At 41.4% G+C, this 24,134-nt stretch overlaps 1 protein-coding gene across 2 annotated transcripts in view; it reads right to left on the bottom strand.

The window, feature by feature from the left end:
* The window catches only part of MAP9 (microtubule associated protein 9), a 30,257-nt gene extending 9,407 nt beyond the window's left edge, over window positions 1–20,850 (bottom strand). The window contains exons 1-12 of one of the 2 annotated variants that reach the window (XM_077300038.1): window positions 20,681–20,850; window positions 19,668–19,795; window positions 16,836–16,920; window positions 15,599–15,895; window positions 12,668–12,900; window positions 11,764–11,872; window positions 8,746–9,026; window positions 7,446–7,501; window positions 6,188–6,353; window positions 4,800–4,889; window positions 3,285–3,449; window positions 2,540–2,685 (exon numbers count right to left, since the gene is read on the bottom strand). In XM_077300038.1, the coding sequence (XP_077156153.1) occupies window positions 2,540–2,685; window positions 3,285–3,449; window positions 4,800–4,889; window positions 6,188–6,353; window positions 7,446–7,501; window positions 8,746–9,026; window positions 11,764–11,872; window positions 12,668–12,900; window positions 15,599–15,895; window positions 16,836–16,920; window positions 19,668–19,742 (1,703 nt within the window). In that variant the 5' untranslated portion in view covers window positions 19,743–19,795; window positions 20,681–20,850. The remainder of the gene's footprint in view (window positions 1–2,539; window positions 2,686–3,284; window positions 3,450–4,799; window positions 4,890–6,187; window positions 6,354–7,445; window positions 7,502–8,745; window positions 9,027–11,763; window positions 11,873–12,667; window positions 12,901–15,598; window positions 15,896–16,835; window positions 16,921–19,667; window positions 19,796–20,680) is intronic. The other variant, XM_077300039.1, reaches the window with a different exon arrangement.
* Window positions 20,851–24,134: the final 3,284 nt, after the last annotated feature.

Here is a 24,134-nt window from a genome sequence, read left to right as displayed (position 1 = left end):
AAATTTAACAGGGGTTTTCCCCTCAGGGTGAAAACTTAGTACTGCAGTCCCAGTGTTTAAAAGGGGGGGGGGATAAAGCAGACCCATAGAACTATCATCTAATAAGGCTGGACAAAGCTGACAAATTGTAAAGAAAATTTATTTATTTATAATTATATTTATGTACCGCTGCTCTCAGTGTCTCGCGGCGGTTTACAATCAATACAATAATACATTAAAACCCATAAAACCCCTTAAATAAAACAACAGATGGCAATCAATAATAATTTACATCCTCCTCCCCCCTCCCATTCAGCAACGGGTAAATAGATCTTCCTTTTTCACATTTTCTCCTGGGGGCGGGAACTTAACTAGCCACAGCTTGAAAATCCTCAGATGGTAATACTTTTTAATAAATTGGAGGATTAGAATGCTTCTAACTATGTTATCCGTCTTGAGCAAGCAGGCTTCAGAATAGCACAATATACTATCAGTCACTGTCAAACTCTTTACCCACTATCTCCTCAAAGTGTTAAGGGCTCTACTACATATTTGTACATGGCCTTTGTAGATCTGACAGCTGTTTTTGACTCTGTTTATTTAATTTTTAAATTAATAAGCCATCCCTGTAGTGAAACAGAACTTCTTGCTTATGTTCTGTTCTGTTGGTTCAAGCCTCCCCCCGAACAGCCTGCAAGTATGTTTATCACTGACTTTATCACTGACTTGGGTTTTCTAAATTATTACACCTGTGGACTTGGATGCCAGGATTCGAGGAGCTCTAGCAGCTAAGAAACAAGATGCAAATATAAGCAATTAATGTTATGAGAAGAGAGGCCTCATACTAGTTAAGCCTCAATGAAATCAGCATTCCAACATAAAACTTTTGATTGGTTGTCTAGAGCAGCCTTTCTCAACTTTTCTGCCATTGAGAAACCCCTGAAACATTCTTCAGGTTTTAAGAAACCCCAGAAGTGCTGTGATCATATAGAATATGGTTGGAAAGTATAGTTGTGTGCATGTCCAACCCCTTTCCAGCCCCCCTCCAGGTCCATTGGCCATTGCAGCGGGGGGATGACATGACCATATAGAGTCATATCACCCAATAAATGTTTAACAAATTTAAAAGTATATAAAAATTAATGAATTCCCACTCATTTGAGAAACTCTTTCTGGGCTGCCAAGAAATCCCAGTGTTTCATGAAACCCTGGTTGAGAAATCCTGCTCTAGAGTGTTCTGCCCTAGCATTAGGGACCCCATTGGTTTATTAATGAGCTGGCAAATAAATATGATTGGATTTTGTGTTGGGAATCCCATCAGGGATTTATTCATAAAGGAATTCAGATTGGAATATATTTTTGTCACCCCTATCTCGTTGTACCTAAAATTAGGGTGCTACCTCAGGCTCCTTAACAGAGAAAATTCCAGTTTCCAGAGTGGTAAATCAGAGGTGTGTTTTGGCCCACCTGCTTTTAAATTTATAACTAAATGACATCATCATGAGGTTAACTAGCTTTGAGTTTGTCTCTCCTCTAGGCTCTCAAAAATGTGTCCTTTTATACACTGATGACATGGTGCTGGTTTCTCTTACATGCAGAGGCCTCAGGTTACTATACAAATTAGGTGATTTTAATAAAGAAGAGGCCTTAAATATCAATTATGCTAGGACCAAAGTGATAGTCTTTAGGAAAAAGCCTCATACATTGAAGTGAACTATAAATGTAATCCAGTAGATCAATGCAATCCCTTCAGTTATCTAGGTGTAACCTTCAGTGAAACTCTATCTTAGGAAGCCCACTTGGCAATAACCAGATCTACAGTTTTAAGATCAATAGGTGCTCTTCTGAAATTTTATTACACAAAAGGAGCTTTAAAACTATATCAAAGCAAAGCTGTCCCTCAACTCCAATAGAAGGTTGAGGTGCCTGATCTCAAAATTGGAATCGAACAAAAAACATTTTAAAAGAGAATTCTAGCTCTACCTAGGGGAATTCCTGCAGCTTTGGTGTACGCAGAGCTTGGATTGCCCTCAGGGTAGCCTTGATACGATTTTGGAGAAAGCAAAACAATGACACCACAAATTTACTTTGCACACAACATTATGAGGTGAACTTGCAAAATGATGCTGCCCAGATACATCCACCATGGTTCCTCTATAAAATTCAATTCTATACAACAGCAGTCTCCAACCTTTTTGTGGTTGAAGATTGTCTCCAGGGGTGGGGGAGAGCTGGTGGCCCGGGCGCCACACACGTGAGGCAGCTGTGTGAAAATGCGCGTTTTCACCAGCAGGGGGCACAAACGCGCACGTGCAGCAGCTCCGCGCATGCATGTTTGCATTGCCGGCGTGATGGCAGCCGCACCTGCCTCTTCCCCACCCTCGCAGCGAGAAGCTAGCCAGGCCGCAAGTGAAGCGGCCACTTAGCTCGCGGCTTGGCGAGCTTCTTGCTGCGGGGGCGAGGGAAGGGGAGGCAAGCGCGGCTGGCGGTGGCCAGGTACCATGGCCTTTGCGGCCCGGGCCGCAGACCAGGGGTTGACGACCCCCGCTATACAACTTACCATTTTTCAACAGCAGACCTGCTATCTTTCTTTTTCTCTGCAACAATCTCCTCTTCTTTCTTCTTTTTTAATATTTCAACCCTTTTCTCCCTTCTTGTTTGCTCTTTTATGTATTCAGCTTTCTTTTCTTTCCATTTCTCAAAAGCCTAGAAAACCAGAAAGCCAATCAGGAGTGCCATTGTGTTAGGATTATAAATCAATTAAAGGGTTTTAAACCCATCAATCAGAATTTTAAACTGATTTATCAATCAATTGACTGATTGAAATCAAATACATTTCCATGTAATTGAAATATTGGCATGAGATAATGAAGAATTTGACAAACAAGGGCAAGGGTTAGAAGGAAAAGTCACCATATTAAAAATGCCATGTATCTGACTAGTCTAACCTTCCCACCCCAGAATGTACCCACAATTCTCAGCCTCACAGATTAAAATTGGTCCTACTCAATAATTAGCAACAGCTTTAGTAATCAATCTACTTATTAAAGATAAAATATTTCTATTTTTTATACTTTTTCCATCACAGGCATTACAATTTTTGAGAGTATTATTGCTAAATTATCATCAGTGATCATTGCAGTAGGGAATGCAGTGACTGGTCTACAAATAGATTTCTTTACATAATCCTTCACTCATCAGACTGGATAATAAGTGTACATAAATACAGTGATCATTTGTTGTAATGTCCACTTTGTGAAAGGTCCTTTCACAGGTTTCAGATTTGAAAGATAAAAATGTCTCACTGCCTTTTGTGCTTCTTCTTTTTTCTTCTCATTTTGTTTTGCTTCTTTCTTTTTCTTTTCTTCTTCTAGCCTCTTTTTTTCAGCCAATTTCTTTGCTTCCTTTTCTTTCATTGCCTTCCAAGCTTCAAAGGATGCAGCTGCTTCTTCTTTCTTAGCAGCTTGTTTCTGCAAGAGAAACACACATGCTGTGAGAAAAGTCCAAGTATTTCATTATCCTTAAAGTTGATGTCAGGGAGGGGGAAAAGCCTTGATAGGAAGTCAAACAAATAAGGGAATTGTTAGTTTCCATGATTTGCCTCAAAAATATAAAATTCACCACTCTGCATGATTCAGATTGTTACTTCAGGGAAAAGGAAGATATTGTAGCTAATAGTCAAGGGGCAGGAGATGATGGGCAGGAGCCCAGCTAGAGTGGCCTGTTGACACTGGGATTCAGCCCTATACCTGCTTGCTGGTGCAGCAGGACTGTTAGAACTCTAAGGGGTGGGCTCTGTTTGAGCTGGGCCTGACCAAGAGGCAGGCAGCATTCCCAACCCAGCAGGGCCAAGCAGGGATGGCCCTGTGCCTTACAGTGCTGTCACTGGCCAGCTAAAGAGAGGCTGACCAGAAACTTAAGAAGTTGATGCTGTAGGCCAATTCAGCCCCAATCACACATGGAAACAGTTTCTGCCTTCAAACTCTGGAGAGTAGGACAAGCCTGTGTGAAGAACTCCACATGTCTTATGTTGTTGAGCCCTGAAAAGGAATTCGCATTCAGGGCCCATTCCACACACATAGGATAATGCACTTTCAATGTGCTTTTGCAGCTGGATCCTGTGCAGAACAGGAAAATCTACTTCTAAAGTGCATTGAAAGTGCACTATCTATTGTGTGCAGAATAGGCCCATATCTCCCAGCTTCTAATCCAACATTCCAGCCATCAAACCAGACCAGTTTTTCCAGGCAGGAGCAGAAATGCAAGCCCAAATTCCTCCTCCAGCTCTATATTGAAGATATGCTAAAATACTGATGGCAGTATTTTTATGTGCTAGATTGAACCTGTTCAAAATAGTAGTAGTAGTAGTAGTAGTAGTAGTAGTAGTAGTAGTAGTAGTAGTAGTAGTAGTAGTAGAAGTAGTAGTAGAAGTAGAAGTAGAAGTAGAAGAAGAAGAAGAAGAAGAAGAAGAAGAAGAAGAAGAAGAAGAAGAAGAAGAAGAAGAAGAAGAAGAAGAAGAAGAAGAAGAAGAAGAAGAAGAAGAAGAAGAAGAAGAAGAGTTGTTCTTAAATGCCGCTTTTCTCTACCCGAAGGGGTTCAAAGCGGCTTACAGTCGCCTTCTCATTCCTCTCCCCACAACAGACACCCTGTGAGGTGGGTGAGTCTGAGAGAGCCCTGATATCACTGCTCGGTCAGATCAGTTTTAGCAGTGCCATGGTGAACCCAAGGTCACCCAGCTGGCTGCATGTGGGGGAGTGCAGAATCGGCATACCAGATTAGAAGTCCACACTCCTAACCACTACACCAAACTGAAAATATACCTTTTCATTTTTATCCTGCAGTTTCTCTGCTTTATTTCTTTTTATTCTTTGTAGTTCCAACAGGAAGATTCTTTTCTTTTCCAACCAGTCCTATAAAAGAAAACAAACAAAACTGGAGCATCAGATGCAGAAGCAAAATCTAGACCAGGCTTTCTCAACAGGGTTTTCATGAAACCGTGGGGTTTCTCAAGGGCCCCAGAAAGGTTTCACCAATTGGGTGGGATTTAAGACATTTAAAATATTTTTTAATTAAAAAAATTATTTGGTGATATGACTATATATGGTTATGTCAACCTGCCCCCTGGAGGGGGTGGAACCTGGAGGGGGTGGAAAGGGGAGAGGCCTTGGTCACAAAAATCCTTGATGGCTGACGCTTATCACATGTGATAGTGACTGGAGTCCACAGAGGTAAGTACTCTCATTTTAGCTTCTGCATTCAAGTGGGGTTGGTAGGGGCAGACAGAGCGGCAGATGTGTGCAATTTCTGGCATTTGGGGGCGGGGGCAATGGAGTGTGATGTCACATTTGATGGGATTGTCTGGGTGATGTCACTTCTGGTTACATGTGACTTCTGGGGGCATGGCAGGGGATGTGGCCTGCTGACATCATTTCTGGGGTATCTTGAAACCTGAAGAACGTTTTGTGGGTTTCTAAATGATTAAAAGGTCGAGAAAGGGTGATCTAGACCCAAACATGAAAGTATATATAATATCCAAGTTATCACAATCAGTGTCAACATCATTTTCCAAACTCATGATGTATAATTTTGTGATGTTTCATTATTTGGTATATAATTTTTTTTCATCAGCAATCAAAAAATGACAAGCCACAGCTCCTCATGCAGTGCCAAATGCCACTCCTGTAACTTTCAGGAATGGCTAGTTAAGCAGAAAGTGAAGTGGGTCTCACAAGTCAGAGAACCCAAATGTGAAATCTCTGGTTTACTTGTTATCTTGTTTCCATGGTGAGAGAGGAGGAGGAGGAGGAGGAGCAGAGGGAAGAGGAGAGAGAAAGCAGGTTCAAAACTCTGTCCTAATTATGTCCCCCTAAGATCCTTAAGGAAAAGTAACACCTGAATCAGCTGTTGAAGTCACCTTTAAACCTTCTTATGTAAATTAAGCCTTCTGAAGTGGATTCTAAGAAATGCAGTACAAAAGAACTCTTCAAACTTTAAATAGACACCCGTCAAAACACAGCAGCACCCAACTACTTTTAAATACTTTGCAACATGATAAAACATGAAGTAAGCATAGTCATATATTTTCCTATCAATTCTATGATCAGTTCCATCAATTTGAAGAAATGAATGCTGTTCTGAGGCAAACAGGGCCCACAGTTTTTAATGGCAGGATAGCTACATTCAGATTTAGAACATAGTGAATATTTACCTGATAAACAGCTGCCCGTAAACTATCTGCCTTATCAAGTTCAGCACTATATTTTTTTAGATGCTTGTTGTCCAAGACCTTTAATGTTCCTAAATATTGAGAAGATGTACTTATTGGGATACAAGAAGGCTTCCCTGTTTTCTTCAAATATGTAGAGCTCAAAGATCTGTAAAATAAAATACAACATACCATGCTTTTCAAGCATAAATTAGATACAAGAAGGACCCCTTTGGAGTAAGTAAATACAAACATTATCAGATTCATTACATTCTCTAAAGACACTTCCATTTGGTTAGGCTTCAGTCCTAGGCTCAAACATCAAAAGGGTGAGATGCGGAGTGCATTATGCTTTGTATGGAAGAATTTTTTCATGAAATTCCATGGAAGAATAGAGATGGCTAACAATGGAAGAAAAAAATCCAATTTTATAGCAATCAATAACAACAAAATCTTCTAATATATTCTTCACAACAAACCCAGCAATTATAAAACCATCAAAAATGATGAATCATAGCTTTACAAAACAGAAAATTTAAGGAACTCCTTTGTGCTAGGAGATTGAGGCAAATCAGACTTCACATGGTAAAATCCAACCAGGCCTCCCTCCTTCCCTCCCTGTTCCACCCCCCCCCCCGCCAACTCTTATGTCCTTATCTTGTGATATTGATGTCTACGACTGCCCTTCACTGCTGCTAATATCTGCTTTAATATTAACTATAACTGTAATTAAAAATGTGATACTGTTTTAATGTTTCTTGTTGGAATGTTAGACTGATATTGTCATCCACCACCAGAAACAGGAAGGCATCATTTACAGATAGAAGGATGGATGGATGGATAAAGGGAGAGAGGGACAGACAGACTTACTTCTGGATTAACATAGAGGGCAACTGTTTATTCCCAGACCTGGATAGGTAAACTAGCCCAATTTCATCAGACCTTGGAAGCTTAGCAGTGTTGGCCCTGGTCAATACTTGGATTGGAGACCACCAAATAACACCAGGGTCACTACACAGAGGGGGTGGAAATGCAACATCTGAAAGTACTCCAGTTTCAGAATTTCAATGAATTTAGTTTTGGCAAGGCACTTGAAGTGAAGAGGAACCTTTGCTCATACATGTCACAAGCAATTCATAATGCATTCATACAGAGAAAATAAGATTTTATAATGGAGTTCTGTGGCTCAAGGGATCCAAAACCATGTAGCTCATATGTTTCTGAACAGCATAAGTCACAATTTCAGTGCTGCCCTTCCTACCTGCCTGTTGGCGGCTTTGTTCTTTGTGGTGGTGTTGCTTTTTCTTCAATTTCTTCCTAGCAAAAACAAGAATGAAAAGGACTGTTTAACTGGGTAATCAAATTACCAATTAATCCATTTTGTCACAGTAAACTGAAAGATTTAAACAACTCAAACGGTAATCTTAACAGTTGTGAATAAAGTCTTAATACATACAAATGAAAACCTATGAAACCACTATGTGGTCTAACACAAAATATTCATACTATTATCTTCCGGCACAAATGTTTTGAAATATTTAGTGATTATTCTTAGTTTCAGCTAGCAATATGGCAAATGTGGCTAGATCTAAATGCATTCATTTGAGAACTGCAGTATTGTTAGTAGAAGGAAGTAGTAGTAGTATTGAGAGAGTTCTCATGCCATGTCTCCAGAAACATATCTGAAGCAGTTCACGAATAAAAACAACACCATAGCCAAGAGTGGTGGGTAATAAATCAAAATAATTATAAAAATTCAGTATTAAAACCAAGTCAGTAGAAACAAGCCAGCAACAAGCTGAATGTACTAAGAGAGGAATTCTAAGCAGGGCTACTTGAGTCTATTCAATGGGACATTCTCAGTGAAGTGCTCCTAAGACTGCAGTATATGAAACTGAAACAATTAGTTAACATCTGATGGGTCAACAGAGCTCAACTACATATTGACAAACAAGAGACCACAAAACGAACGTCAGACTATGTTTCCAATAGTTTATTACAATACAGCATTCATTTATTCTGGAAGTATGTAGGTACCCCTAAGTAAGACAGAAATCAATTGTGACAGGTCAAGTCAGCTCTAGATTCTACAAAATATTCCCTTTAGCCAGGTCCTCCATCCCCAATACACCTCTGGAGCCTACATTACATTGGTGTCTACAACCATTTGCACGCCACTAAAAATGTGATACAACAAAATCAACACTAAAAGGCAGGGACCTACTGGAAATTTCACAGCAGACAGAGATTCAAAGATGCTGCTGAGGAAGTGGACCTTGGGATATGCACATGCCAACTTTTAACTATATCTGCTGTTTACATGCCTCCTTCCAAACTGGTTCCAGAAAATTAGGAGCTGTGCAAAGTAGCTTTTTGGGAGGTTGAGGCCCCTGCAGACTGGTCTACAACTGGTGCCTTCCCCCTACATCAGCAGAAGAACATACCAGTTCTGCAAGAGAATCTTTGACTATAATTGTGTATGCACATGGATATATGCGTGCATATATATAAAATAAGCCAAAGAATACTGCTGCTATTACAAGATAATTATAGAAATGTACCTTTACTGAATCCTTTGACATATTCAATGCAACCTTGGAAGTACTTAGTGCTATCTTCTGTTCAGACTTATCCTCCTTAGTTGTTTCATCTGAGCCCTCGTCAGCAGCATCATATTCTGATCTCTGCAGCTTGCCTTCCAGGTAACCTTCAGCTGATTTGTTCAGTTTTTTAGTTTTCTCATAAACTGTTGTCATCATTAGTTCTATTACAGAAGGGGATTCTCGGCCACTTTCCTGCAATTTCAGGTCACTGCAGTTGTCAGTTTCTTTTTGGTCCTGGTCTAATGTTGGGGAGAGTCAGAAAATATAAGTTATGAAAAGGTAAAAAAGATACACATAAGGAAACAAAGGGGTGATGGAGAATTTTCATGGACTTCTGTAGGTTTTTCTCACAAAAAAACATTACACAAGACAAATATGTTTTAGTGATGACTTAGGAATGACAGAAATAAAAGTATCTGGACAATTTGCATATAGTCACATTCCCTAGTTAGTCCATGTTATCATAAATGTTTGCTTTCATAATATATAATATAGTCAAAGATTCTCTTGGAACAGATCACTAAAGACTTCAGGAGAAATTGCATAGAATCACAGTTAAACAAATAGGCTCAGGAATTTTTTTAGCAAACTAGCCTCCACAACTAAGCAAATTCACATATAAAATGTTACCAATACATAATTTCAGTTTGTTATCATACCTTCTTCAAATCACTCTCATGATCATGGAAGATTAAGACAGAATCAAAGTTAATGATAAAACTTCAGTCTTTTTTAAAAGTTGGAGCATAAACTTTCTCCCACTAATGGTCAGAAATTTCTTGAAGGCAGGATGCCTCTCAAGTATTATGAGATTACTAGAGGCAAAGCCTGTTGTACTCAGGAATACAACAGGAACTAGGATGCACAACTGCACTACGACCTTCCTTGGACTCTAGAGCCCCCACCTCCAAATCCCCAGGAACATTCCTGACCCAGGGGTCACCGAACTCCAGCTGTGGTCTGGAAATCTCCTGGAATTGGGCTACAGAGATCAATTCACCAGGGGAAAATGGCCGTTTTGGAGGGGGGGGGGCTCTACAATGACAACTCATCTCCAGGCTCCTGGAAATTAAAAGACTGCTTGGGAGGGGGGCACTCTGTAGCAGAGAGGTTGCAGAATGGGAGAGATTGGGCCTTTGGGATTTGCTGGAATTGCAGGTCATTTCCAGGCTACAGAGATCAGTCCCCCTGGAGAAAAGCTCTAGCTTTGGATCCCATGGAGGTTCAGGGATGCCAGACTCCAGCTGGGAAACAGAAATGCTGGGTGGCAGTAATTGCTAATAACAATAAACATCAAATAATTCATAAAGAATTCATAAAGAATTTACAAGAGCCTCTTGTGGCGCAGAGTGGTAAGGCAGCCATTTGAAAGCTTTGCCCATGAGGCTGGGAGTTCAATCCCAGCAGCCGGCTCAAGGTTGACTCAGCCTTCCATCCTTCCGAGGTCGGTAAAATGAGTACCCAGCTTGCTGGGGGGTAAATGGTAATGACTGGGGAAGGCACTGGCAAACCACCCCGTATTGAGTCTGCCATGAAAACGCTAGAGGGCGTCACCCCAAGGGTCAGACATGACTCGGTGCTTGCACAGGGGAAACCTTTACCTTTACTTAATTCATAAACGTGTCACAGTTTCTTCCAATGAAAATATTTAATTGATAGCAAAATTTGCTTAAAGTACTGAAAACCTTTCAGTCTATACATTCTTCAGTTCGGTTCAATATCAGAGTAAATCAAAAACAGTTGTATGTTACAATCAAACATGAAAACATTGGTTGGCAGAAAACATACAGAGGGTTTTCAATTACTACCCGTATGTCAGGTTTTCTCAACTTTTTACCATTGAGAAACCCCTGAAATATTCCTCAGGCTTTGAGAAACCCCAGAAGTAGGATCTCCAGATCCCAGCTGGAGGCTAGCATCACCGCTACTGATCAGGGGTGCCAGCCTCCAGATGGGACCTGGAGAACCCACAGAATGAAAGCTCCTTTCCAGACTGCAGAGATCAGTTCCCCTGGAGGAAAGAGCTGCTTATTAACCACTTAATCAACACTGCATGTAGGAAATACCTGAGCGTCTCCCCATCTTCCATGTCATGAATTTGCTTTGTTGTGATGGTGTGATGGTCTTTTTCTGCAGCAATACCAATTCCTCCCATTTCAGACTGCAAATTGCAAATCTCAGATGACTTACTCATTTGTGCACATTCCCAGGACAGAGGCTTTTCCTGGCTGTCCTGGGCCCAAAAGGGCTGTCAAGGGGGCATTTCTGTGCCTCCTACAGCCCCCCACCCAGATGGCGCACAAAGGCTGCATCAGAAGGCGGCTCGCTCCCCCCCCCCCCGGCAATGTCCTCCAAATTGAAAGAGGCCAGGGCAAGTTACTGGCAGCAGGGCATGCTCTGAGGCCAGCTTCTCTTCCACTCAGCAAACTGGCAGGAAGTTGGAGGTAGAGAGTTGATCCCTTGTTAAGCCCTTTCTGACTGAGGACTGACTCCTGATTTGGGCTAAACTACCAGGGTGGGCCATTTCTGGATGTGGGCCATCACTTTCTCATGAGTAGATATTCCTAGGGCAGAGGTATTTCCTTGGCACCCTGGATCCCAGAGGGCCGGCAGGGGGCCATTTCTGGGCCTTCTGCAGCCCCCCCCCCCACCTCCAGGTTTGCAATGGGTACCCCCAGATCCCCACCCTATGTCCTCCGAGGCCAGGGCAACTTACTGGAGCAGGCATGCTCTGAGGCTGGCTCCTCTTCCATCAAGCAAACTTCTGAAGCCATAAGGAAATTGGAAGAGGAGAGTTGAAGCCTTCCTGGCTGAGGGCTGCCTCCTGATTGGGTCTAAACTATCTTAGAGGGCCAATCCTGGATGAGGACCAATCAGGTAGTGGGTGGCTTGTCACTTTGGGTTTTATACGGTTTATTGATTATCATATTCTCTTAATTATTATCAACAGTTCATTAAAATATTAATATTCTTTACCTTTTGAACATTCTTCCTCTGACATTATTGGGTTGGAGTCTCCAGTTCTCTCATTCAGTGATGAAAAATTAATAGGAAATGGTGATGAGGAGCTTGCTATCCAAGGACCCTGGGGTACAAGTAGGCATGAAAAATCCTTCTTGCATTCAAAAATTATGTTTATTTGCTTTAAAATTGTGTGTTAACATCTGTTGTGGCAAGCATATCTACCTATCCCATTTTACAAATTCCCTTCCTCTTAGAAAATGAGCCTCTCCTACCTGATAAGCCTTCTGAGTGTTCCAAAAGGCAGGTTGGGTTGAAAGTCAGAAACCAACACCCCCCCCCCCCATGCATGCCAGAATGAATATATTTCAGCCCATTTAAAGTCTGCAATGAAATTCAGCCCCTCCCCCAGTTTTTGTCATAAGCATGCTGTTCCTTCATATGCACATCTAAGGCTTTTCTCAGGGCAATGAAGTGATAGCACTACTGCCCTTTGCTTTCCCCTTGACTAATAATTAAAAACAAAATTCACTATCTGTATTGGAGAATAAACATAAACTACCGTTCTGAGATTTTTCTGCATATTAGAACATATTTCCCTTTAAAAAAGTGACACAGAGGCCCATTTAATAAGTGCAGTTTCCCTGCTCATTTTTGTGAAGGTACAGATGCTCATAGGAAAACGTTTAGAATTGCTAAAATTACCACAGTTAAACAATATTGCCCTAAATCATCTAAATAGGTAGAAACTACATATAAGTATCTTTGGATGCAATCCAACCAAGGTAAGTCCAATTTATTTCAACAGGAAAGAGTAATGCACATATTTACTTTTGTACTGAAATGAAGGGGACCTACACAAATTTTATTTGGGCTGGAATGTCTAGTTTGTGAACAGATAGAATAATCTTTTCCTAACCTCAGGACCAGGACTTTCAGAAAGTGCTCTTTGTTCAGATTTCTTCACTTGATCATTCAACCGTGTAAGGGAAGATGGTGCAGACAGTGAAAATGACCTGTGGCCAATAGATGTTCTGTCCTCTGTCTTGGATCCTTCGTAGTCCTCCAGATGGCTACTTTTTCTTAACATACTTCTGGGTTGAGGAGATGGCTTTGAATAATCATCTAGGGCAGGAATGCTGATGTTCTCAGCTGCATATAAAAAAGTTCATTGTCAAATGGCTTCAAAAATAACTTTATTAATTTACAGATATTTAAATAGTCTCAGAGAATTGCTTTCTTTTATCAACTGCTATCAAGGTAGTTCAAACATCCAGAAGGGTAGTACTAAAACCCATCTACTAATTTAAAATGAAATGGAATATTCCCATCTAATAGTGACAAGTAAGTTGCAGCTATTTTTTCAAAAACTTCTTATGAATTACACGTAATCAACCCTACATCTTTTATGTGACTTAATCATATTTGACAACAACCATTTTTACTACCCAAAGAAGTCTCAAAGCAGCTTACAATTGCCTTCATTTTCTCTACCTGCAAAAGACACCCTGTGAGGGAGTGAGACTGAGAACGCTCTGAGAGAGCTGTGACTGGTCCAAGGTCACACAGTTGGCTGCATATGGAGGAGTAGGGAATCAAACTGGTTTTCCACCACTCTTAACCAAGCTGTTTCTCATTGGCTCAAACTTGTTAGGGGATCATTTGAAGAAGGTATTTAATTGAAAATAATAACTATGCCAATTTCAGCTGTTGCTTTTAGCAGTAAAGATAAATGCCAGTGTTTTATTTAACTTATTTATTTTCTTGCTAAAACTCAAAAGTGAGTTTGAAACTCAAAGTAAAAAAATGGCTCTGCTTCAGTCACTTCTTTCAAAAGTTCAGATATATATACTGAAACTCTGAATCAGTATTTTGAGATACACTTAGCCAATAGTGCCACTGAGTGGAGAAAAATAAAACTAACTCTTTAGCTGCATTTCAATCTGAAAATATTTGGTGTGCGACTATTTGACACACAAAGTGATCTCAAGAAAAATATTGATAGCTTAAAGCATATTCAATTGTCAGGAAGTGCTTACATAGTCACACTTTTTAACAATGACCTCTTTATTTTAACAATTTCCACTCTCTCCACCAGATACATGCAAGAAAACTTGCAGCCACGAAAATCAACATTACTTAGTAAAATTATATAATCAATGGAAACAGACTCATCAGAAAGCCTAGATAGACAAAGGTATTTAATTGGCACCTCAAACCAGAGGGTGCTAAGCACTGTACCAATCTTTGCTATTTGTAAGGTGGAGTGATTATCTCACTATCAATTCTTATAAAATATCACTAGAAAAATGCAAATGATACTATTCTCTTAATGGCAGTAGCTTTTGGTCATGAAGTACCTTTTAATAAATTTGGTTAATACACCAACTGCATCCTTTCTTGGAAAGGAATTACCTTGTCATAATTACTCATGCTATTCATAGTGGTTACATCTGCATTGTACGTGAGGTTGACTAAAAAAGAAAATCACCCAGAAACTTCAGCAGTTTTAAAATGCTATAGCGAGACTCTAACATGGGTCATAATGAACATACTATGCTTCCATTCCATCTGTACGTGAAATTTACAGTGCAGTCATAAGCAGAGTTTCATCCTTCTCTTCGAAGAACTCTGCTTAAGAATGGACAAAGTGGGTGCTGGCCAAGCCCTCCCTGCACCTTGCTGCAGCTTTAGGGGCTAGCCAGGATGCCACAGGAATGTCAGGAGCCCCCCACCATTAATATCTGGACCAGGCTAGGTGGCTGCAGCAACAATGACATTGGGCATATGGCCCAGCAGAAGAGTGTGGGAGTGCTGCAGCAGTAGCAAAGCAATGGAAGCAGCTGGGGGAGGAAGGCAGGATGGGTCTAGGCAGACTCACTTGCCAGGAGCAACTGGAGATGGGAAGCAGGGAGGAAGCCCCCCCAGCACACTCAGGGACAGCTGGCCAGGATGACAGAACCATCATGGGCTGTGGCAGTTGGAGTAGGAGTGAAAGAGACGCCTGGAAACAGGCAGAGTCAGGGGTTAGCGACTTCCTGGAAGCAGCATTGTCCAACAGGAGGTTGTTTTGAAACCTTAGATCTTATTTGGATGAAAGTATGGTAGACACATAATAAATACATAAGGTAAAGGTATCCCCTGTGCAAGCACCGAGTCATGTCTGACCCTTGGGGTGACGCCCTCTAGCGTTTTCATGGCAGACTCAATACGGGGTGGTTTGCCAGTGCCTTCCCCAGTCATGACCGTTTACCCTCCAGCAGCAAGCTGGGTACTCATTTTACCGACCTCGGAAGGATGGAAGGCTGAGTCAACCTTGAGCCGGCTGCTGGGATCGAACTCCCAACCTCATGAGCAAAGCTTTCAGGCGGCTGCCTTACCACTCTGCGCCACAAGAGGCTCTTAATAAATACATACTAGATATTAAATCTTAAGATCTTTTGGGCAAAACCAGACTGCACAGATTTTATATATTTTTATTTATATTTATATTTATTTCAATTTCTCCCTCTGATTACAGTAAAATCCTTATTGATTATCAGTAAAGATAAGTGTTGGGCAAATCCAGTACAATTCACTATAAAATACCAAAAAAAAAAATAAGAATGATGATTCACTGCAACTTCTGGATCACTAGGGTTTGAGTTGCTACAAACTCTTTGTTGCAACAGTTAAGAGTTCTTAAAATAACGCATTCAGTTCCATGAGGAGATCACCTGTATCATACTTTCAGTACATCATTACAGATTTTTTAAAGATAATGATGTTTCTGTAATGATGTTACTTAATTTTTAAAATGTGAAGAGTACAGAATCAAAATTGCACTTAAAAACCAACAACAGCTGCTTACCTGAAGCTGAGGCTGGTTTAGTCTTGAATTCCCTGGGCTTTGGTACAGGCTTGTTGTCAGACTTGTGTGGCACCATGTCATTCCTCTCCATCTGCAGCTCAGTGATGGGTACCTTGTTCTGTTGATCTTGATCCTGCTCAACATTTAACTCTTCTTCAGAAACTGAAAGTTCTGAGTCATCTCTTTGGCTGTCTTCACTTAGTTTTTTACTTTCCAACAAGCATGTTGCCCGAGTTCTCTCTTCATCCTCCGACAAAGCCAAGTCATCAACAGTTTCTCTTTTCCAAGAATAGTCATCTGGAGGAGACATTTCAAAGAAAATGGATATTTTTGTAGCACTCCCTTCATACGACTCAGAATTTTCAGTTAGTGAAGAAAGCACAGCCTTCCTCTTTTCATTCGAAATCTCACTCTCCAACAAGGTCACTTGCTGAGCTCTGTCACTATTGTATGAGGAAGCAAAGTCCTCTGCACTTACACTCTACAAAGTGCCTAGATTACCAAGATGGTAGCTGGACAAAGGAATTGCAAAGGATTTCTTTGGTGTGCTTTCCACAGATTATATTAGCATTTTACAAAGAATAAAAAGATCGTAGCAAAGAATCACCACAGCAAAGTGTCATTCTATCCTTTAGCATAGTTTTAAGCCTGACAGTTGAAGCTTCATTATGTCAGTCTGGAAACAGTATACTATCCCTCTAATCCTTGGCCTCATTTCCTGAGTCACATGTACCAACATGTGAAATCAATCTAAAAACATGGTACACAGGAATTCAAAGCGTACTTTGGTTGTTTTGAATGAATAAATATAAGATATACAAGAGGTATATTTTCCTTAAGAGTCAAATTCCTATGAGTCAGCAACTCCATTAAGTCTTGATACTAAACTAAATGGGATAAAATTGTATTAGCTTCTAAACATGGATAAAACAAGAGGATTCATTCACCTCTTTCTGAATACTCTGACTGGATCCTTAATGCTAGTGCTTTCCTTTGGGATAAGGAGCCTTCTGCTGATGTACAAGGGTCTTTTGCTGGAAGAAGCTTCCTGTGTCAGGGAGGGTTTGTGCTTTGGAAACATTAATGCACCCTAAGAAGATGTGCCATTGAAGCTTACATCTTAGTAAATATATCTAGGAACATGCTGCATGTAGCAGTAGCTCTGTTATTTATGGAGCAGAAAGGGAGTGAAGACACAAATAAATAGCATTCAAACATGATTTGTTGTACAACATACCCTCTTCATCACTCTCAAAGTCATCCGGATATTCGGTACTGTTCTGTCTTGCTGCACGAGCAAAAAGTGCTTCTTGTAGCTCTTCCTAAAATATTTAAAACAAAAGTAGGTATTAGTGTTCAAATATTTAAATTTCTATTACTTTGTATAACACCTTACATTTATTGAACATCTACCGGTGCAGTCCCCCAAACAGAAGAAGTATACGGACGTGACGTCCGTAGAGCCTGCCCCCAGGGACCGTCCCAGTGGCTCCAGAGCACTGAGGCACACTCAATGCTCTGGTGTTGCTGCCACCAGTCTTTTGAGTCAGCCCCCACCCTCCGGAGAGCGAATGCAGCTTCGGGAGACTGGCAGGGGCGGGGCCAGACCATCAATGCTGTGCATTGCTGGGCTGGCCTTGCCTCCGCTGTGCCTCTGAGAGCACCCCCGCCCTCTGGATAGTGGAGACATCCTCAGTAGACAGGTAGGGGCAGGGACAGGACATCCCAGCCCAGCCAGCAGGTAAGGAGAGGGGGTGGGGGAGAGGAGAGAGATATATCGCCCCTTGTGTAGATATTCCACATTAGGGGTGAGAATATTTGTCGGTAGCTATCTTTTTAAGCACTGTTCGTACAGAGACTATAAGGAGCTTCTTGTGGGCTTGGCCTGCAAGGAAACCATATTCTTGTTTGGAATTTGAGATGATTTTGGATGGATTTTGGCAGTTTCTGAATTTCAATGAAAGAACATTGAGTGAAACAAAATTGAGAACATTGGCTGAGTATGGCTTCCCAGAAAATTTGCTGTACTTAACACTTAAGCCAAGTTTTCTCAACCAGGGTTTCATAAAACCCTGGGGTTTCTTGATGACCCTAGAAGGGTTTCCTGAGTGGATGTGAGTTGATTCATTTTTATTTTTTTTTATGTCCATATATGGTCATGTTGACCTGGCCCACCTTCCCAAATGACCGATGATGGGTCTATAAGGGGTGGGAAGGGGAGGGGCCCTGGGTAGTCATGTATACAACTATGCTTCCCAAACATATTCTGCCACTTCTGGGGTGTCTCAAAGAATGTTTCAGGAGTTTCTCAATGGTAAAAAGTTGAGAAAGGTCCTAAGCAGTAAAGTGAAGCTAATTGCCAGCTTCCATTTCACAAGAAGAAGAAGAAGAGTTGGTTCTTATATGCTGCTTTTCCCTACCCAAAGGAGGCTCAAAGCGGCTTACAGTCGCCTTCCCATTCCTCTCCCCACAACAGACACCCTGTGGGGTGGATGAGGCTGAGAGAGCGCTGATATCACAGCCCGGTCAGAACAGTTTTATCAGTGCCGTGATGAGCCGAAGGTCACCCAGCTGGTTGCATGTGGGGGAGTGCAGAATCGAACCTGGCATGCCAGATTAGAAGTCCGCACTCGTAACCACTATACCAAACTGGCTCTCAAGGATGAAAGCAAGATCAGATTCTAACATTATAGCTTGAAAAAACAATCTGCTTTTCTACCTTTCTCTCTTTTAAAATTCTGATTAAGAGGTTTGGTGAGCTTAACTTGCACAGTGTTTTGTGTCAACCTGGTTGGTCTTAATAAAATATATTAAACAGATTTCATTCTTGCTTTTTTTTTTTTTGCAGTGCCATCCTATGAAAAGGTTACACTTGTAAAGCACGCTAACAAAGAAGGGTGTAAATCTGCACAGGCTGGCTCTGTTAAAGATTTAAAAGACAATTCAAACATCACTTACAACAGGAGTAAAAGAGTGTTGGTATTTACTTAAATGTGTCTTATCAACAGTCGTTTAGGTTTGGAGCAATAGTATACATAAGTGGTGGGGTTGACTTTATATAATCTTCACAGTCTGGATTTTTCATTGACTACGTTATGATATACTTCAGTTAAGTCCAAGTAGAAAAAAATAATGTGATATATTATCAAATACATTATACACATTTAAATATAGAAACCTTATAGGTGACCCTGATATGACATCATTTTTAGTCCTGGTCTGGACAAGTTAACGCCTCTCTCTTTGAACACAATGGATTTCAGACCATAACTATGTAATTTGACACCAAAACCGCTACTTTTATGAGACAGCATCAGGCCATTGTTTTGCATTCCATGAAATAGGCTGCCTATGGAGGTGGTGAGCTCCCCCTCACTGGCAGTCTTCAAGCAAAGGTTGGATACACACTTTTCTTGGATGCTTTAGGATGCTTTGGGCTGATCCTGCATTGAACAGGGGGTTGGACTAGATGGTCTGTATTCCAACTCTATGATTCTGTGATTGGGAACTTCTAACCACAAGTAGAAAAATGCCTTTTAGTATCAACAAGAAATGTATGTCCAGAGAGGCAGCTGATCCAATGGATTGTTACAACAAAAGTCCCCTTCCCTCCAGACAACCCCAACTGTGATTGGCTCTGCAGTATATTAAGTGTGATGAATTTGGGATGTTTTGGAATACTGGACATTGTTGTGGGAATGAAATGTCCTGGGTATCAAAGTAAAATGTAATGAAATTAACAAGACTGTTATACATTGTAAAAAATCTTACAATACGTTGGAATCATCAGGACACTTTAAGCATGGGAGTAGAATGTTTTAATTTTCACATTCTTTTCCAGAGAAGCCAAGCAGTACTGAACGGTGTTTTAAATTAAACTACATTTTCTTAAAAAGAGAATAAACCAGCAGGATCAAGGCTATGGGGCCGGTAGGGCTATTACCTATGCATCAGATCTGTTTGGGGCCAAACAAGAACCTACAGTCCTTTAATTTGTCCAACAGTCATAACACACAGCCCTATAAATAAACAACCATATGTTTAAAATCTGTAGGCCAAAGTATTTTACCTGAAAAGTGGTTCTTTTGGAGAACTTTGGGCTCTTGCTGTAGGCTAAAGTGGTGACAATATCTTCAGCAGACATGGTTTTGACGTGACAAAATCTTAGATGCTCAACGTTATCCAGTGAAGGCAAAACTTCAAGCAGAATGTAGGTAAGAGACAAAAAGAGAATTTGACACTGAAAACAGCACCAACATTGCCTTGAAGAAAGGACATTCTTTGTCCTCCAAGCCTAGTTTCTAAACACACTTGGATCTTGAATTACAAGATTAATGGCAGAGATACCTTTATATTCCACACTGCTATGTGCCAATAGTTTCTTATTACCAAGCACCTGCTTTTTAATTATCACATGGCATCACGTGCCAAAGGTCAATTGTATATGTTTTACCTTAGGGTTTTTTAATCAATAACTTTACTGATTACTTATGTGACAATAAACAGAAAAGTAACTTCATACGAGCTACATTTTTAAAGAGAAAAGGAGACATATACGTTGGTCCAAATGTTCACTGGCTAGCTATGGGCTCTTAAGAAAAAGTTATGTGTTTTTGTTATAATCCAATCAAGTGTAATTCCTGTGAAGATTCTGAAGAAACTGCCTTTATCTCCCAACACACATAAGTAAAAAAAGTGCGAAAGGAAGGAGAATGATCTATATAGCAAAACGAAAGAAGTGATTTGAGCAGGCAGAGAAAAGTGCGAGTTTGGAGAGGTGAATATTAAGTACTATCAAAAATATACATATTAGAATCCCATCTGTCAAATGCATCTTGTCCTACTTTTTTCTGTGCATAACAAACTAAATCCAGCGGCCCCATTAAGACCTTCCCCGTTCCTCGGGTGTGAAGGGTAAACTTTCTCTGGTTCCGCCTTCAATCACTGGCGTGCACGGGCGCTTTCCAAGACTTCTGGGCCACCTGTTTAGCCCCCAGGACCACCCGCCTCAGGTGGGCTGCCTCCAAGGTTCAAAGGCCCAGCTGATTCGGCCTCGCCCACCCCGGAGCTCTGCCCGCCTACCTCGCCTCGCTCGAAGGATCTCGTCTCGGGCCGGCGAGAGGCAACGCGCCCAGATCGTCGAGCAGACACCACCCTGCTGTATGCCCTGCCCCGGCCTCAGGTCTATTGAGCGCCGCCCGCGGCCTCCGGCCAGGTAGGCTTCTCCGCCGGGCGCGTTACCTAGCAACCCCGGCCACGCTACACCTGACAGCATAGACCGGCGGCGTGTTGCTGGGGAGCCAAGCCCCGCCTCCCGGCCGGCAGCGACTTCATTGTCGCGTCAAGGGGGCAGAGGGGCGGAGCCGAGGGGGGACGGAATAAGACTCGTCCCTCGCCGCCGCTTGCTTGTCCGTGTCCGCGGGCGGGGGGGCGGCCTAACGGGGAAAGAGCCAGCCAATGGGTGCCCGCGGGAGGCTTGTGGTTGCATTGGGTGGGAGCCTAGCTGCGATAAACAGGCCAGGGCCCGCGGAAGAGTCAGGTGGGGAGCGTGTCGGTGTGAAGCGGCAGAACCAAGCCCGGGTCAATGAACAGCCAGCAAAGTCAGAATGGCTGGCAAAATCCATCGCTGCAGCGTCAGGGCCGGGGTTCAGCTAACTGCTGTCCGCAGCTGAGCATAGCTCATCACTCTCCCTTTTTGGACGACTTTGTTGATTCCCGTTATGCTTCCGCTGGAATTCAACCCCCTGGAAATGGTGGTTTCTGTTTGGTTCTGGGATTTGTGAAACCTTTTCATGATGCTGGATGTTAATTTACGGCTTATATTTTGCCCCTAAGTATGAGCTGATTACTATCATGCCATGCTCTCGTGTCTGAAGAAGTGTGTACGTGCAGTAAAGTGCATGCCTTGAATGAAACTTGGTTGGTGTTCTGTTAGCTATACTAGGAGGAGTGGGGAAAGGTCTTGGGTTAGTTTAATCTAAGCAGCAAAGCGACACCCAGATCAGAGGGAACTTGATCTAAGTAGGTATGCAAAGGTTTGCACGGGACATGGATATCCTATTATTGGCTTGAGTTGCAATAAATCTGTTAATCTTTATGGTAATAAGAGCCAGACTCTTTCAAAGCTTTATGTTTGGGTATTTAAACCATGCTGCCCCACAAGGATGCTCAGGGGAGGGTGCCTCTTATGTAGATAAAAGCAAATGGAAACATTGTATCATCTGTAACCACTTGCAATAGGAGATAACCTATTCCCCTAATTTACTTAAAGAAACCTAGCTTTTTGATTTCTAGATGTTCACAACTGCCTTGGCTAAATGCATGTCAAAGAAGCTCAAGCACAGGATAAGCACCTTCCTTGCTCTCTGCTCATAACATTGTTGATTTTTAACCCAGAAAACGATTAACTGCTGTGCCATCCACTTTGCAAGTTGGCAAAATACAGAAACGTATCAAGGCTGTTTTAGAACTTCGTATAATTGTGATAGATGGATAATTGTACTAGCCATTAGCCATGCCAATTTATAATTTGGTTAGAAGATATAGTACTGTGCTACTGTGCTATTGTTTAACATATAAATTACACTGTTTAATGGTGCTGTCAACTAACATTGTTTTATTTTCGTTATTAAAAATAGAGCTGCAAAACAAGCCACAAGTGCCTTGTGTTTACTTTAGTATTTCTGTTTTCATAGAAAGGATGGCAAAACATCTATACCATGCATTGTATTTCCACAAAATAATTCATCTGAGCCTCTGGGGAGGGCAGTATATACATATAATCAATCAATCTTTACTAGTTTATTATTCTTTTCAAACAGCGTGCTTACTGGATATTCTTTGCTATTTCTAGACTTTCTTCTATCTTTTCATATAAAGACATACTTTTTATCAACTGCTGGCCAAACTGACTAGAGTTGCTTTTTCCAAAGTTATTTGATCATCACAAGAAATATGAACAGTCTTTGCTCAGAATATATTTTCTACTTACAAACAAAATTTTGAAACAAGAATAGTTGGTGGCAGCAGTCCTCCTCCCCATTTTATGAGCACTCTTCCCTTTAGTAACAAGGCCAGTTTTAAAAACCAAGGTAGCAATATTAATAATTCCCAGATGATGGCAGCAGAAGATTCTGCTGTAAAGTGATAGATTACTTTCTCCTGGCTCTTGTGTTAGGTTTTGAAACATACATTTTTGACTTGCTGTGCTGCAAATTAGAATGAAATTATCACATCAAGAACAGGTTGCTTTCCTATGGCTTATTAAAGTTGCAGTTTTATGTACACCTACTAGGGAGTAAAACCCATTGAACACAGCAGGATGTACTTATGTCTAAACAGGCTTAACCCTGTAGGCTGAAATACTATTGATTAGTTTTGTAATTATTTAGCTGAGAAATTCAAAATATGTAATATAGCATCAAATCATTGTTCATTCTGTGCTTCGAGAGAAATCTAAGTAGAGTTACACCTTTCCAGAGCCATTGAAATGAATAGATTTAGGTGGGTGTATCTCTGCTTAGATATGCATTGTCCTAAGAACATTTTGCGCAAGTACACTGAAGTAGAATTCTGAGTAAACCCATGTAGGGTTGCTCTTTAAGAGAGCAGGTCTACTCAGAAGTGAGGCTTAATCCCAAGAAAAGTATTTGTAGAACTGCAAATTCACTTAATTAAAGACCAAACTATATGTTGCAAGTTGGAGTCAAGGATCAAGTCTTCACAGGGCTTTTTATCCACTCCCAGCCCAAATAAATCCCTCCTGTCTACACTGAATTCAATTTCCATTTTAATTTTGGGCACTTTAAATTTTCCCTCTACAACATGCATAATTGATCCGCAGTGACCATACCTTTCCCCTGTGATATCTAGGACTGGATATAAGCTGCAATATTTGAAAAACCACCATCAGTAAGTGTGTAGATTTTTGCTTTTTGTGAGTTAACTTCCTGCTCCAAAGCAGTCTTCCCTGATTGGCCAGGGCATCAGTTCGAAGACTTCCTGGTTCCCGGTGGCAGGGCTTCCCTCCCTGTTTTAAAGTGACTGCTACACAAGCCCATATTTCTCTCAGCAAAGATTTGCCTCATTCTCTGAGAGGCTGTTGCTGGCTTGGAAGTCAAAAGAGAAGCAATAAAGTAGCGATCCCCAACCTGTGGGCCACGGACCACATGTGGTCCTTCAACTAATTGGAGGTGGTCCCTGAAGGACGCCTTATCTCCCCCCCCCCTGGCCCATTACTTTATCCCCCCGGCCCTTTACAACACACTTCGGGTGTCATTGTCTCCCATCACTCCCAGATGGGACTATCTCGTTGCAGAGAAACAAGCTCAGGGTTCCCATTGATTTGTCATTGTCATGAGTTAAAATTTCCATGAAAATAAAATGTTCCTTCTGTTCATTGTTGAGGCATGTCTGTATCTTATTTTGAAGGGATGTTTAAACATTACAATAGTGATCAGAGAGCTTTAGGGCAGTGGTTGAGAGTAGAAGAGTAAACTACCCCCCCCCCCACAGGGCCTCAGTAAAAGGCGTTGAG

Source organism: Paroedura picta, chromosome 10 (genome assembly GCF_049243985.1).
Source record: "Paroedura picta isolate Pp20150507F chromosome 10, Ppicta_v3.0, whole genome shotgun sequence".
Taxonomy (NCBI): domain Eukaryota; kingdom Metazoa; phylum Chordata; class Lepidosauria; order Squamata; family Gekkonidae; genus Paroedura; species Paroedura picta.
The sequence above is the reverse complement of the archived record's forward strand: the minus strand, read 5'-3'. Positions and strand labels throughout refer to the sequence as shown.